The sequence below is a fragment of the Rhinopithecus roxellana genome, chromosome 17, assembly GCF_007565055.1.
Source record: "Rhinopithecus roxellana isolate Shanxi Qingling chromosome 17, ASM756505v1, whole genome shotgun sequence".
Lineage (NCBI taxonomy): Eukaryota > Metazoa > Chordata > Mammalia > Primates > Cercopithecidae > Rhinopithecus > Rhinopithecus roxellana.
The window spans coordinates 23,206,644-23,220,107 of record NC_044565.1 but is presented as its reverse complement, the minus strand read 5'-3'; the positions used below and the strand labels follow the sequence as shown (position 1 = coordinate 23,220,107).

The following is a 13,464-nucleotide window of genomic DNA, read 5'->3' as shown; positions in this document are numbered from 1 at the left end:
GCAACCAATGCTTGCTTAAATTAAGTAAACTGAGTCCTGATTTTCCTTCTCTTCTGTTCACATGCTCTAGACTACAAAGATTATCAAGACCTTTAAAGACCAAATTCCAAAAAAGAAAAGAAGGAAACTAGATAACTAACCCTTCAACAAGCAAAACTGACTGGTCATATGGAAGCAAGCTCAATTATAGGCAGCTTGCCTAGTGGTGACTTCACGTCCACTCTTCTAGAATTTTTACCTCCAGATTCTTGTGCACACCTCAATCTTAGCACTTAGTATATTAACTGAAACTGTCTCTGCATCTTTACCATTGGACAAACTGCACATTTATCTTGGATGAGGACCTTGCTGATTTAATACCCTACTATGAACGCATTTAATACCCAGTAACACGCACAAGTTCTGGGGCCATCACAGACAAAAAATAAACATCCCTGAGGTGCTAAAATAAACAATACAATTGACATTCTGTGGCATTCCTGCAGAGGCAAAAGTCACGAAGTTTTAGTAAGTCTTTATGTGAAGGGATCAAATTTTAATAATAATAATAATAATAAATAGCAAAGTAAAGTATTAGAGGGGCGAAGAACTAGAAGACTTTTTAGTAGAAATAGTGCCGGTTTACCCACATCACTGCAAAGGCAGGAAGAAGGGAGAGAATCTGAAGAGAAAATCTAAAGATGAGAAAGAGAAGCCACACTGACTACCTTTCCACTTTAAGAGATACTTTTGAGTTTCTAGTTCATGATATGTAAATAGCTAAAGCATAAAGGAAGCTCCAACTTAAAACATGGTCAGTCACGATCATAGAACAATTAAAAGGGAAGACAAAGGGATGAGCAGAAGCGTATGTGCAGTGAGGCACACTCACCATCACACACATACATACACACACACACACACACACACACACACACGAAATTCCATAGTGGAGTAAAGCTAATCGCCCTCTTCTAGAATTCTGCCTGCCTGGGAAGGGTTTGGTCTGCCCTTTCACTGATGAAACATAAATATAATTCAGATCCTGACTTTCAGAGTCAGGCTCCTTTTTCAAAGAAGGTTGGCAGGAAATAACCACGTCTTTACAGAGCCATCATTACACATCCTTTTCTTGTTCATGCAGGGCACTGAGAAAGCACTCAATTTGGATGGGTAGCCCGCATTTCAAATTGATGGGAGCTCAGAGAATGAGGCTAGTTCAGTGGTTCTCCGCCATGGCTGCACATGAGAATCACCCGAGGAGCTTTTGAAACATATGAGTGCAGAGCCTCAACCCAAACCAGTTAAATCAGAATTGCTAAGGGTAAGGTCTGGGCATTATTTTGTTTGTCTGTTTGTTGGCTTTTAAAAGCTCCACAGAAAGTTATCATTAATTTTTTTTCAGTATGGTAAAACCAAGTGTTTTTTCTTTGTTGTTGTTGTTTTGGGTATTTTGTGGCTTTTTTTTGGTGTTTACTAGAGATACAAGAAAATTTGCTTTAAAATACTCCACGGGGAGAGGTGGTTTTGCTTATAGAAAACTGGCAAAATGCTGATAATTACTGAAGCTGGGTAATGGATACATAGGAGTTGATTACATTAGTCACTCTACTTTTGTAGATTTGAAATTTTTTTCTTTTTTTTCTTTTTTTTTTTTTTTTAAGACAGAGTCTCACTCTGTTGCCCAGGCCGGAGTGCAGTGGTGGGATCTTGGCTCACTGCAACCTCCGCCTATAGGGTTCAAGTGATTCTCCTGTCTCAGCTTCCCTAGTAGCTGGGATTACAGGCACGTGCCACCACACCTGGCTAATTTTTGTATTATCAGTTGACACAGGGTTTTGCCATGTTGGGCAGGCTGGTCTCAAACTCCTGACCTCAGGTGATCCACCCACTTTGGCCTCCCAAAGTGCTGGGATAACAGGTGTGAGCCACTGTACCTGGCCAGATTTGAAATTTTCTATAATAAAAAGTTATTTTATAGAATCAGCAGAAATAAAACTTTGTTCTCTACCCTCACCAGAAAAATCTACAAGTGTATGTGTATAATGTGTTTAATATAAAAATATGTTTAAAAATACACAGAAAGCTTTGCAAGTGAATCTAATGTGCAACCAGAGTTGAGAAGCACTCGGCGGCCTCACTGAAGGAGGGGCAACTTGATTTGGAAAATAAAGATTTAAGTAAGCAGCAAGAGGCAATCCAGGTGAGAGAGATTCCACTCAGGCTGTAGCAAGCTGGAGCCCAGTGAGGGTGGTAGGCCTCCTCTAGTTAGGCACCATCTCCAATTTCTGCCATGCATACATTTGCCTGAATTTTGAGACTCTTCATTCACAAGTAAACTGCAAATACACATACATACACATGTTAATACACAAGTGTTAATATATACACACATATATTATGTTTGTGTATATATATTTATGTATACATATTTTAGATAACATTGCCAATTATATTCAGTAGCATGTAATTTTTAAAAAACACTATTTGTGGAAATATTGCCTCTTACTAAAATGCTTTGGTCTGTGGAAAGTCAAAAGGCTTTCTTCAGGAGTGGGCTGGTGGGGGTGAGGGTTAGGGGTGTAGTCTTTTAACTGGCAAGCTCTATATCTACCTAAGTAATTTATGAGCAATGCTGCTTAGAGGGCCCTGGGTGAATTCTGAAATCAGGTGCTATTAGTGGGAAGAGTCAAAAAGAGCAACCAAGTTTGAACTTCATGAACAGAGAACGCAACAAAGCTCCCCGCATTCCACCTCCCAAATCCCCAACTCACCTATTCTTCTCCATTTCATTGTGAGTTGATCTGAAAGAGGGAACAATAAGAGAAGAATAAGATATTTTTGTCTTAAAGAACTACTTCAACACCAACACAATTCTTTTAACTTCTTTCTCTCCGAAGTTGATAGGAGAGATGTAGAAAGTGAGAAAAATTCACTGGGCTTTACTAAAAAAATTAGTCCATTTGAAGAGTTAGATAAATATAAATACCTAAAATAGAGTTCAAGGTAAAGAGACAAACCAAGAAGCATGCCTTCTCTAGTGGAAAAATAATCCATTTTAAGACAAGGAAGAAAAGGGGTCTATTTACACAAAAACAGCTGCACAAAGCAATGTGAATTTGCGTTACATAATACGACAAAGCCTTCTTTAGGCTAAGGGTAGAACAATGGAGGTAGCATCCCTACCCCACCCCTGCAGTTTTCCCTAGGGGTAGCATACACCAAAACTTTGTGTAAAGTTGCTTGACTATGCTATAAATAGTAAAATAACCCTCTTCCCCAATCTTCTGACTCCCTGAAGTAACTATCATGTACAAGATGCTACTGTTAAATAGCAACCAAATGCTTTTAGGAAGGGGTTTCCAAAGCTCAGCTCAACATAAAGATGATAGGTTGGTTAAAGCAGAAGTTAGTGAAATGTGAAGTCCAGCTTTGCTACTGATATGCTGTGGAATAAATAAAATTCTTTACTGTCCTGTCACTGGTTAACCTGTCTGTAAGATGAGAATAAAAATAATTACCAATTATTTAATGAACAAAGTATAGGCCAATGAGGTAGCAACTGTAAAACTGATCAGAGAGCCTTGGATGAACGGTGTGATAGATATGAAACCATATGATTAGTGTATTTATGGCTGACCTTAAAGACAAGGTCTGGCCTAAGACTTTATGGACAAGTTACCACCAAGTTATAAGAAGTCAATGTGGCCCTTTTAGTGTCCTCCTCACACAACTCCTTCCTAACCAGTTATAAATTTGGAAGAAGCTACCAGCATTATAAAGGAGCTGAATCTTGACCTTTCTTATGAAAATTCTCCGGAGTTTAACCAGCTCAGGAGTTTACTCCCTGCTTCGGCTCATGAATTCTGTTGGGCCATCCATAATCAACACCTTACTGGGCTTAGGAAATAAATTCTCACAGCAATCGTGGAGGAATACCACCTCAAGAGTGCTCAGCCACTTATTTACATCAGGGGCACCACCACCAAGTTCACTCATCAGAGAAGGGGGGTAAGGACAGCGAATGTGGGGGGATGGCAGCGGAAATGAGGAGGTTGTCTTGAAATGAGAAATTTCCAACCTAGCATTAAACTTCTCTTCCACAAGGACCTTGGGAATCAATTTTTATTCACAAAGAAAAAATAAATGAGAAAATGACAGTATTTTAAGTTTAGAATATTTGTTTTCTAGGTAAACAACACATGGACCTCATGTATTCAAACCAATCCAAAATTGGTTAACTTAAAAGTTTTAGGCTGGGCGTGGTGGCTCATGCCTGTAATCCCAACACTTTGGGAGGCTGAGGTGGGCGGATCACAAGGTCAGGAAATTGAGACCATTCTGGCCAACTGATGAAACCCTATCTCTACTAAAAATACAAAAATTAGCTGTGCGTGGTGGTGGGCCCCTATAATCCCAGCTACTCGCTTGAACGAGAGAGTCAGAGGTTGCAGTGAGCTGAGATGGTGCCACTGCAATCCAGCCTAGCAACAGAGGGAGACTCCGTCTCAAAAACAAAACAAAACAAAACTTTAAAATTGTCAGACACTGGTGGCTCAGACCTGTAATCTCAGCACTTTGGGAGGCTGAGGCAGGAGAACTGCTTGAGCTCAGGAGTTGGAGACCAGTGTGGGCAACACAGCAAGAGCCCATCTCAATTAAAAAGAAATAAAAGCTTTACATTGATTCACTTGGTTATCCCTCAGCATTATCCAGTCACATTGTTCTGAAGGTTTATTGCCTTCAGTGGCCAACAGGATACTATAGTTAACAAGTATCTGGCATATACTGCAAACCTTTGGCTCTAAAGCACGTGGCATTTTAACTTTAACCAGGACTAGTAAATTCAAAGTCTGACAGATTTTTTTAAATGGATGAAAGTAGATGGGCACGGTGGCTCACACCTATAATCCCAGCACTTTGGGAGGCTGAGGTGGGTGGATCACTTGAGGTCAGGAGATCGAGACCAGCCTGGCCAACATGGCGAAACCCCTTCCTTACTAAAAATACAAAAATTAGCAGGGCATGGTCACATACGCCTGTAATCCCAGCTACTCGGGAGCTGAGGCAGGAGAATCACTTGAATCCGGGAGGCAGAAGCTGTAGTAAGCTGAGATGGTGCCACTGCATTCTAGCCTAGGCAACAGAGCAAGACTCTGTCTAAAAAAATTAATAAATAAATAAATAAACAAAATAAAATGGATGAAAGTGTATGCCAACAGTTGGCTCAGATTACCCTCTTTCACTGTAGACAAGGACCATCCCTTGTAGGTGGAGGAGAAGAAAGTGAATAGGTTGAGAAGACAGTAGAAAATAACAGCATACAGGAAATTCTTACCAAAATATTTCTGGATTCTTTGAAAATATATAGATAAACTAATAAATAGAGTTATATACTTATGTAAAATTTTGAATCCCCAAAATAAACTTTTAAACAAACTCCATAGGAAGCACAACTTCTTCCAAAATTTGAACAAAATTTTTAAAACTACAGATTTTCTTTGATTACTTGAGAGTGTTAAACACGTGGTGCTTTTTCAAGGGGGACTTATAGCTAATGGCTAGAGCATTACTGAAGGGTATCCAGTTTACTGAAACTGAGTTATTAATAAAAAGCAGCCCTTTCAAAAATGATCAGTTCCGAGATGCCAGCCACCTCCATTGATGGGTAAACATTTACATTTTTAATTAAAGCATTATAAGAACACATTGATACCTTGTGTCAAAACTATTTTCCATGTGATTATGGAAAACAATGGATAACTCTGGAATCACTGATAAAGGTCAAATTTCACCATTTAAAAATACACTCTAATAAAAAAATAACTAAGTCAAATTATGGCGTATCTGAGATAACCAGGAAAAATCCTTGGGTTCAAAAAGACTCCTCATGTCAGGTCACTCTAGCCACTATCTTATAAAACAACTGGGTGGCAAGTCCTGAACTTCCTCTTTCATATGAGTGCCAAAGCTTGCTTTACTCATTGAACAAAACACACTTTAAAAAAGTTCTAGATTTCAATTCTAAATAATTAGTAATTGACTTCAAAAATCAGTAGGAAAGAAACTTCCATCTTCCTACGGATAGTTTCAAAAACAACTGATATTCACAATTTCATTTTCGTTTTTGTTGTTTTAATAAGCAACCAGAGAAACGTGAATAAGATCTGCATTTTCAGTTCCCAAGAAGTTTCCTATGTGGCTAAATCTTATCTTTTATTGTCCAAGGAAAAGTACCTCCCCAGACTCTACAAGCAAAAAGCACAGCATTTCAACCTGTATGAACAAGAGTAAACTGTTATCCAAGGGTTATGTAAACCAGCAGTAATCTCTCCCTATCCTTTACCTCAGTTCAAAATTCTGACCATACATGGCTGAGGATATAAAGCCGATTCAAACCATGGGGTCAAGCTGCTTTCTCCGTTATGATTGCTTGTTCCTCAAAAAAGGAGCTATTCCAAATGGTTCATGAAGGAAATGATCACACTGAAAAAAAACTACCTGCTCCTGCCTCACACGTTTGCCTAGTGCTACCTCTAGGTTTAATCATGGTCTCTCAGAAATCCTTACACCACTGAATATATTACACTAACTCACTATCAGTCAAGTATATGGACAACTGTGATAATCCCCTGTGTCTAACCATGGAAAGCAAACCAACCCATTAACAGAAGAATTTGTAGCCTTTTTTTTTTTTTTTTTTTTGGCATAGTACTGATTATTAAAGAGAAGATACTAGAAAGAATCCATTTCTTGGCTTAAGATTCTTAACTACTATTATTTTTCTTTCCTAATCACCTTTTGGGATCAAACCACTTCAACATCTCATTTTTTTTATCCCCACTAGTGAACATCCCCTACAACCTTCCTGTGAAACTAAGGAAAAAAATAAAGTGTTAAGGTATTAAGCCTCAGTAAGTAACACGGACAATTCCTCTCAAATCATTAGTGGACAATAATAAAAGCCAAAATGGACTATGCTTTTCCAGAAAAATTAACTGAAAGGCCTCAAAATTCTTCTAAACAAATTTAAAAAAATTACTGTAATAAAATGCAACACTGCTTAATTGTTTTTATACCATTGCATATTACAAGTCAGTATTAACATCCTTCTTAAAGTGCCTTCATATCCATGCACAAAACTACAGGCTACCACCTTCAGGTAATGCTAAGATTAGAGGACAAGCAAAACCCACCAAGTAATTATCAGGTTGATTCTTCATGTGCCATTTTTATTCAAGGGCATGGCACAAGTAATGCTGCTCACATCCTGTGGTTCCACCACCGATACTAATGAGGTGAACCAAATACAGAAGACGCAGCAAGAACAAGTGAACAAGTGGTTTTTAGGTTTAAGTGGGAAATTCCTGGTCTGTATTAAGCCACAGAGGATATCAAACAGACACTTGCAAGGAGTTATTCATGAGGGTGAGGGAGGGTTGAGGATTCTAAACCAGTGACGAAAAATTCAATGCTTTTAATTTACTGGCAGGAAAGGTATAGTTGAAGGGATCTAATAAAACGAATATCCTAGCCAACTACATTTTAAGGGCAAAGAAGGGAGAAAAAGGGCAGTAACATTGATGGACTATTTATATGTACCAGAAACTATGCACAGTACTTTAATATGTGATTTAACTGACCATTAACCAAATCTCCAGTGAGATTCACAGCTTTTAAGAATTATGGTATGAGACAATTTACAAGACTAACATGGAAAGGTTGTAGCATATTAATATTTCAGTATTATATATTCCTCTATCACTAAAGAGGTACATTTCAACCTCAATCATTCCTCTTTGCCATTACAAGTAGAGGTGACAAATTAGAGTATCAAACAAACCACTGTATTTAATTTACATGTCAATTCAAGTATGAGCTCCTAACACTTATGCCGAATCAGGTACTTTAATGTGTTTATAAAATCATTACAACGAAAAGTAAAAGAAATGGATAATGTCCAGCATTTTGACTTATAGAAAACTTGCCCTGATCTGCAACTTCTTAAGGGAAAATATTGTCACCATTGCTAATCTCACTTGAAGCTTTCACAGATTTTTTTTGTTCCAAAAGGGAAGAAAAGCGAAATTAAATTTTGAATAAAGTTCATAAAAAATGTAAAACATTTCTATTTTTCTTTTCAGTTCCCTCAACCCAAACAGAAACAGCTTCCTACAATGTCTTAAGTCCATGTGTACATTACTGAATCATGACGGCCACAATGTAATTTTATAGGGTTATAATCACAACAGGCAACTTACATTCAGCAGTTTGTGTCACCTACAATATAATCTAAAAGACAGAAAGAAGTATTTACCAAATTACCTGCTACTGCTGTTATTCTTTTTGGATTTGTTCCTCCGTTTTAAGGCATCTCTGTCCTTGTTATTGTATGGTAACATGGAGGCATAACCATGTTCAGCTTCTAGAAAACAGGAGGATCCAGTTAATGAATGGGCCCAGAATATTCAATACTCTCTCCTCTCTACAGTATTTCCTTTTTCCTTTATTTATCTTTAAAAGAATATTGTGGAAATAATTAAATGGAGTAAGGTGGAATTCTGAGAACAATGATAAAAAAAAAAAAAATAGTGTGAATACCCTCAGTTCGGAGCAGGTGTAAAGAGGATTCCAGCTGCTCATTGTTGAGAACGACACAGTAGTGGCTAAGCTCACGCAGCCTGGGTTTCCCACTGGCAACGTCCAGCAGGTTGGTGCGGGTTAAGTGGAACCAGCCTCAGGCGATGGTGCGGGGCAAGCACCGTGAGGCGCTGCTCCTCTGCCCAGGAGACTGGGGCGCTGGACCCACCTGGGGGCCGGCCGGGACCAGCCCGGGTGAGGTAAACCAGGGAGGCTATCGGAGGGGGCCCCGGCCGCCCACTCGGGAGGGACTGGGGAAGGGGCGGCGTTCGGGACTCTGGCGGGCGATAGCCCCTTCTCCATCCCATTCATTGCTCTGGGGGCAGCGGCGGCCTCCCTTCGGACCGCGCGTGGGGAGAGCCGGAGGGGTTGGGAGCGCTCGCGGTCTCCCTGCCTCCAACCACCCCCGGAGCGGCTGGGCGGCCGGACCTGAGGCTGGCCCCACAGGACCCCCGGCCTCGGTTCGAGTGGACCCCTTCCCGTCCCCGTGCACCTCTCTCCCGCCGCTCCAGATAGTCGGCCGCCTCCAGCAGCATCTGGATGTTCATCCGAACCGCCGCCGCCATTCTGCACCGGGGGCCGGAGCCACGGGACCAACCCCCACTGCCCACGGGCTCGCTGCCGCCGCCGGACCGCTATGGAGCCCGCTGTGGACACCGCGAAGCAGGGCTGAGGGAGCCTCTCTGTCAACCACGCTCGACAAGAGAGGGAGGGGGGCCAGTGAGCTGGGCACCGCCGACACCGTGACAGAACCCGGAGCAGAGAAGCAGCCGCCACCGCCGCGGAGTGTTTATCCCCGACTCACCATCTCCCCGCCCCCAGCCCCTTCTCTTGACAGGCCAGCTTCGGCCGCGTTCCTCATTGGGCCCCCCAAAGAATGCCCCGCCCCCAAACTTGTGCGATTGGGAGAGGGCTTCACGGCTCCATCCCTCAAAGTCCGCTCCTCTCGCTGGTTGGTCACGCTTGACAAGGCCCGGGCTCCACCCCCTCTTCCCAATTGGTGACAGGATTCGCAACTCCGCCTCGTGCTCCTTCCTTGTTTCCCATTGGTTCTATACCAACAACCCGGGCCCCCTTTTGCTTTGTTAGTATTGGCCAAGAGCTGTAGCAGGCAAGAACCTCGCCGGTCTCCCATTGGTGAAGCCTTCGGAAACCTCCCAGCTACGATGATGTCACCTTTCTTCAGTCCAGGCGAGCCCTAAGTGGCTGATGGTCAGCGGCTTGCCTGCTCCTCACCAGGTGTGGCATTGGCTGGGAGGGCCGTCCGGCGCTGGGCGGCGCTGATTCACCGGCAGCCGCGGAGCTCGGCTCCACCCGGCCTCGCCTCGGACCTGTTGCCAAGACCTGTCCCCGGGGAAAACTTCCGGGGACCTGCCAGGCGTCTCTCGAATGGAAGGCTGGCACCTCGCGTCGCCTGGGCGCTCTGCCCCGCTTGGGTTCGGGGCCGGAGCCCTGGGTCTGGTGGTCGCGGCCCTGGAGGTTCCGGGCTTCGCGGAACTCCGGCTGGCGAGGGCCCAGCCGCGAATCATCCCGTAGAGCGGTGCAGGATAGTGGCCGGTGAGCCGGGAGCTCGGGCAGGCGCCACGTGGCTGCTGCGGGGCTTGAGAAGAAAAGCCTGGCCGTTGTTAAATGCTTGCCGCCTGGCGTTTTTTCTGCCCTCAAGAAAGAGCTGGAATCGGGCTCCAGTATACAGCATTGAGCTCATGCGCCTTTTCCGCACCCCTCTCCACCCCCGGGAAGTGATGGAATAATTAATTACTTTCACGCGAGTGGGTTTTTAAAGCTCAGAGACTTCCTGAACCTACAGGATGGCATTAAACGCTAAGATTCTTTGACTTAAATCTCTTTTAGGGTTTTCCCCTCCCTTTAATTCTAGATGAAGACACTCACAAGATTATTGGGGTTTTTTTGTTTGTTTTTTGTTTTGAAAGGGAGTTTTGCTCTTGTCGCCCAGGCTGGAGTGCAATGGCGCAATCTCGGCTCACGGCAACCTGCTTCTCCCGGTTCAAGCGATTCTCCTGCCTCAATCTCCTGAGTAGCTGGGATTACAGGTGCCCACCACCACGCCCAGCTTATTTTTGTATTTTTAGTAGAGACGGGGGTTTCACTATGTTGCCCAGGCTGGTCTCGAACTCCTGACCTCAGGTGACCCACCAGCCTCGGCCTCCCAAAGTGCTGGGATTTCAGGCCTGAGCCACCGCGCCTGGCCAAGAATACTCTTTAAGATGTCTGCAAATGGTGTGTTTCCGCATGGGGTGGTACCAATATAAATGCTTAATAGAATGTTATGTATAGAAAACTAAAAAGTTAAAGATCGTTCCCTAAACCTATCAAAATTTTTGAGATGAAAGCTATATGGCAAACCAAGCTACACTGCCAATGTACTGACAGACATCTCCAATTTTAAAAGTAGAAATAAAGTTCTTGGTAGGTTGAGTCCCCAAAATACAAATGAGTAAAGCATGAACATATTTCTTTTTTTTTTAAGTTTATTATTGTTGCCAATATATAATAGCTTACTATGTGTAGGCATCATACCTACATTATCTCTAATCTTCAACATAGCCCCATGAGGTAGGTTGTGTTAATTACATTTTGCAAGTGAAGAAACTGAGGCCCAGGGAAGCTAAATGATTTTCCTTGTCATGCATTCAGCTGCAGACATGGAAACTGAATCTAGGTCTATCTCACCCAGAGCCCAAATTACTAATCCTCCTGTTGGTAGTTGTATAAAGACAAGGTGGTTTAAACAGATTTCCAGACTGAGTCACAAAACACTGACAACTCAAGTACTGAAGAAAAGAAAGACAAAGGTGTAAATGTAATTATGGTAGGAAATATTAAACATGTATTTTTTAATGGTCCACAAACCCACTAAAATTAAATCAACTCAATAAATAGAATAAACATGTAGTAAATCATGCCTGACATATAGGCATATTCTGGTTTCAGTGGTTAACTGGATCTAAAAACTGATTCTTTAGGAAAATACTAATGAAATACACATACCGTAGGTAAAGGTTTTCAAAGCACAATACAAAGTTGGAAATGAAGGTAGAAATATAACTTTTTTTCTCTCCCCATCAGACAGGTAATGTGCCAACGCTGTAACAAGCTCTTTGGGGGGGCACGTCTCACACATGAATGGGAACACCTAATTACTGTATTTATGAACTACAAAAGGATCTAACAGTTTTTAAAGAGTATTTTTAAATTGCATGTTATTTGTAAAACAAACTTGAAAATCATAAACGAATGCAATTCTACTAAAGTACCCAAAGCAATAATACTAAAAATGCTTTGATTTCTTTATCCTAACATTTTGGATTTTGTGTATATTTATATTTTCTCTTTGATTTTATTACAAACATTTGGCATATGTCTTTATTCTTTTACTCTCAACTCTTTATTTTAACCAAGTCCTATTTCAATATCATGACCCTTCCTCTACAATCACCCTGACTGGAAAGTCACACTTATTTTTGTCTTAAAAAGGGGGGAAAAAGGTTGAAATCTGACCCAGAAACAGCAAATAATTTAAATGCCAACAAGTCTAGCTTAGACTCCAAACAAAAATACTACATTATATAAAAATTAGAGAATCAGACTAAAGAATAGACCATGTTCGTTCCTTGGTGGTGGACGCAATTATCAATTAGCCAGCAACACCAACTAGGAATCTGTATAACGAAGACCTTGAAAGGGTATTTGGTGCCATCTACTGGAAATGAAGTAGTAAGTATAAAGCAAAGGTTTTGAGATTCGGAGTTTCCTAGAAATTATTTTACACAAATGTTTGGGATGACCAGTTAATTAAGAAAACCTGAAAGTGTAAGTCTTGAAGAAAGAACTGAGAATCCTAAGATAATGAAGAAGTGATGACTTTCAATACCTAGTGCCTCAAAGGCATGATACAAGCATTGACTGACTGAGAGTCACAACTCCACACATAGAAGTTGTGAATTCTAGGATATTTGAACCTGAGTATTATGACCAGAACTTTAAATAAAAAGCTATGTGTAATAGCATAAACATGGGATGACAATAGTTTATATCTCTGAGCATATATCAAGATAAACTAATTGAGATATACCTTGAAAATGGGGAATTACAAAGACCTAAAATATTAGACTTGTCAGATAATCTTTACTGCCAAGTAAATCTCTGCCCAGTCTCCTCTGGGGGGCTTATACTCCAGATGGGCACAGGACAGTATATTAAGAGGTAAATGCCAATACTGAACAAGCAGCAGGCTCATCACACACTATGGAGTTCTTTGCCGGAGATGCCGCTTCAGAGAGCACCCCAGAGTGGCAGGGAAGACAACTGTTACTGTATTATAATCCTGAAGTGCCTAAAAAGTTCTATCACTATGAGAATTAAAGCCCCTTATTTATAACTGAGTTTGATACCTAACTACTATGACATTAAAATAAATTTTGCCTCATAAGGTTTTGAGGAATTGATTTTGTCCCTTGAAGTGTAAATCAGGATTTCAAGTTTCTGCTTCAATAGTATCATCTCTTTCTTTGTGGCTACTTTGCACACACTAATATGATACCTAACATCATAATATTAAATTTTAAAAACGCTGCTTTGCAAAAATTAGTCACTGTACAAATCTGTGATTTAGAAAATGAGGCAATGGCCAGGGACCGTGACTCATGTCTGTAATCCCAGCACTTTGGGAGGCTGAAATGGGAGGATCACTTGAGCTCAGGAGTTTGAGACCAGACTGGACAACATAGTGAGACCTCATCTCTACTCAGAAAATAAATTAGCTGGGTGTGGTGGTGCAGCCTGTAGTCCCAGCTACTTGGGAGGCTGAGGCAGGAGGACTGTTTG

At 41.6% G+C, this 13,464-nt stretch overlaps 1 protein-coding gene and 1 non-coding gene across 4 annotated transcripts in view; both read right to left on the bottom strand.

Annotated features, from left to right (window-relative positions):
• Positions 1-9,452, bottom strand: part of MXD1 (MAX dimerization protein 1) — a 28,231-nt gene extending 18,779 nt beyond the window's left edge. For all 3 annotated transcript variants that reach the window (XR_748448.2, XR_004054461.1, XM_010367615.2), the window contains exons 1-3: positions 9,113-9,452; positions 8,305-8,404; positions 2,754-2,783 (exon numbers count right to left, since the gene is read on the bottom strand). Coding sequence is in view for 1 of the 3 variants with exons in the window: in XM_010367615.2 (XP_010365917.1) it covers positions 2,754-2,783; positions 8,305-8,404; positions 9,113-9,185 (203 nt within the window). In the remaining 2 variants the exon portion in view is untranslated. The remainder of the gene's footprint in view (positions 1-2,753; positions 2,784-8,304; positions 8,405-9,112) is intronic.
• Positions 9,453-11,700: 2,248 nt separating this feature from the next.
• On the bottom strand, positions 11,701-11,805 carry LOC115894467. Its single transcript, XR_004054584.1, has one exon. It is a non-coding gene; the product is annotated as a small nucleolar RNA U13 (small nucleolar RNA).
• Between the last annotated feature and the right edge of the window lie 1,659 nt (positions 11,806-13,464).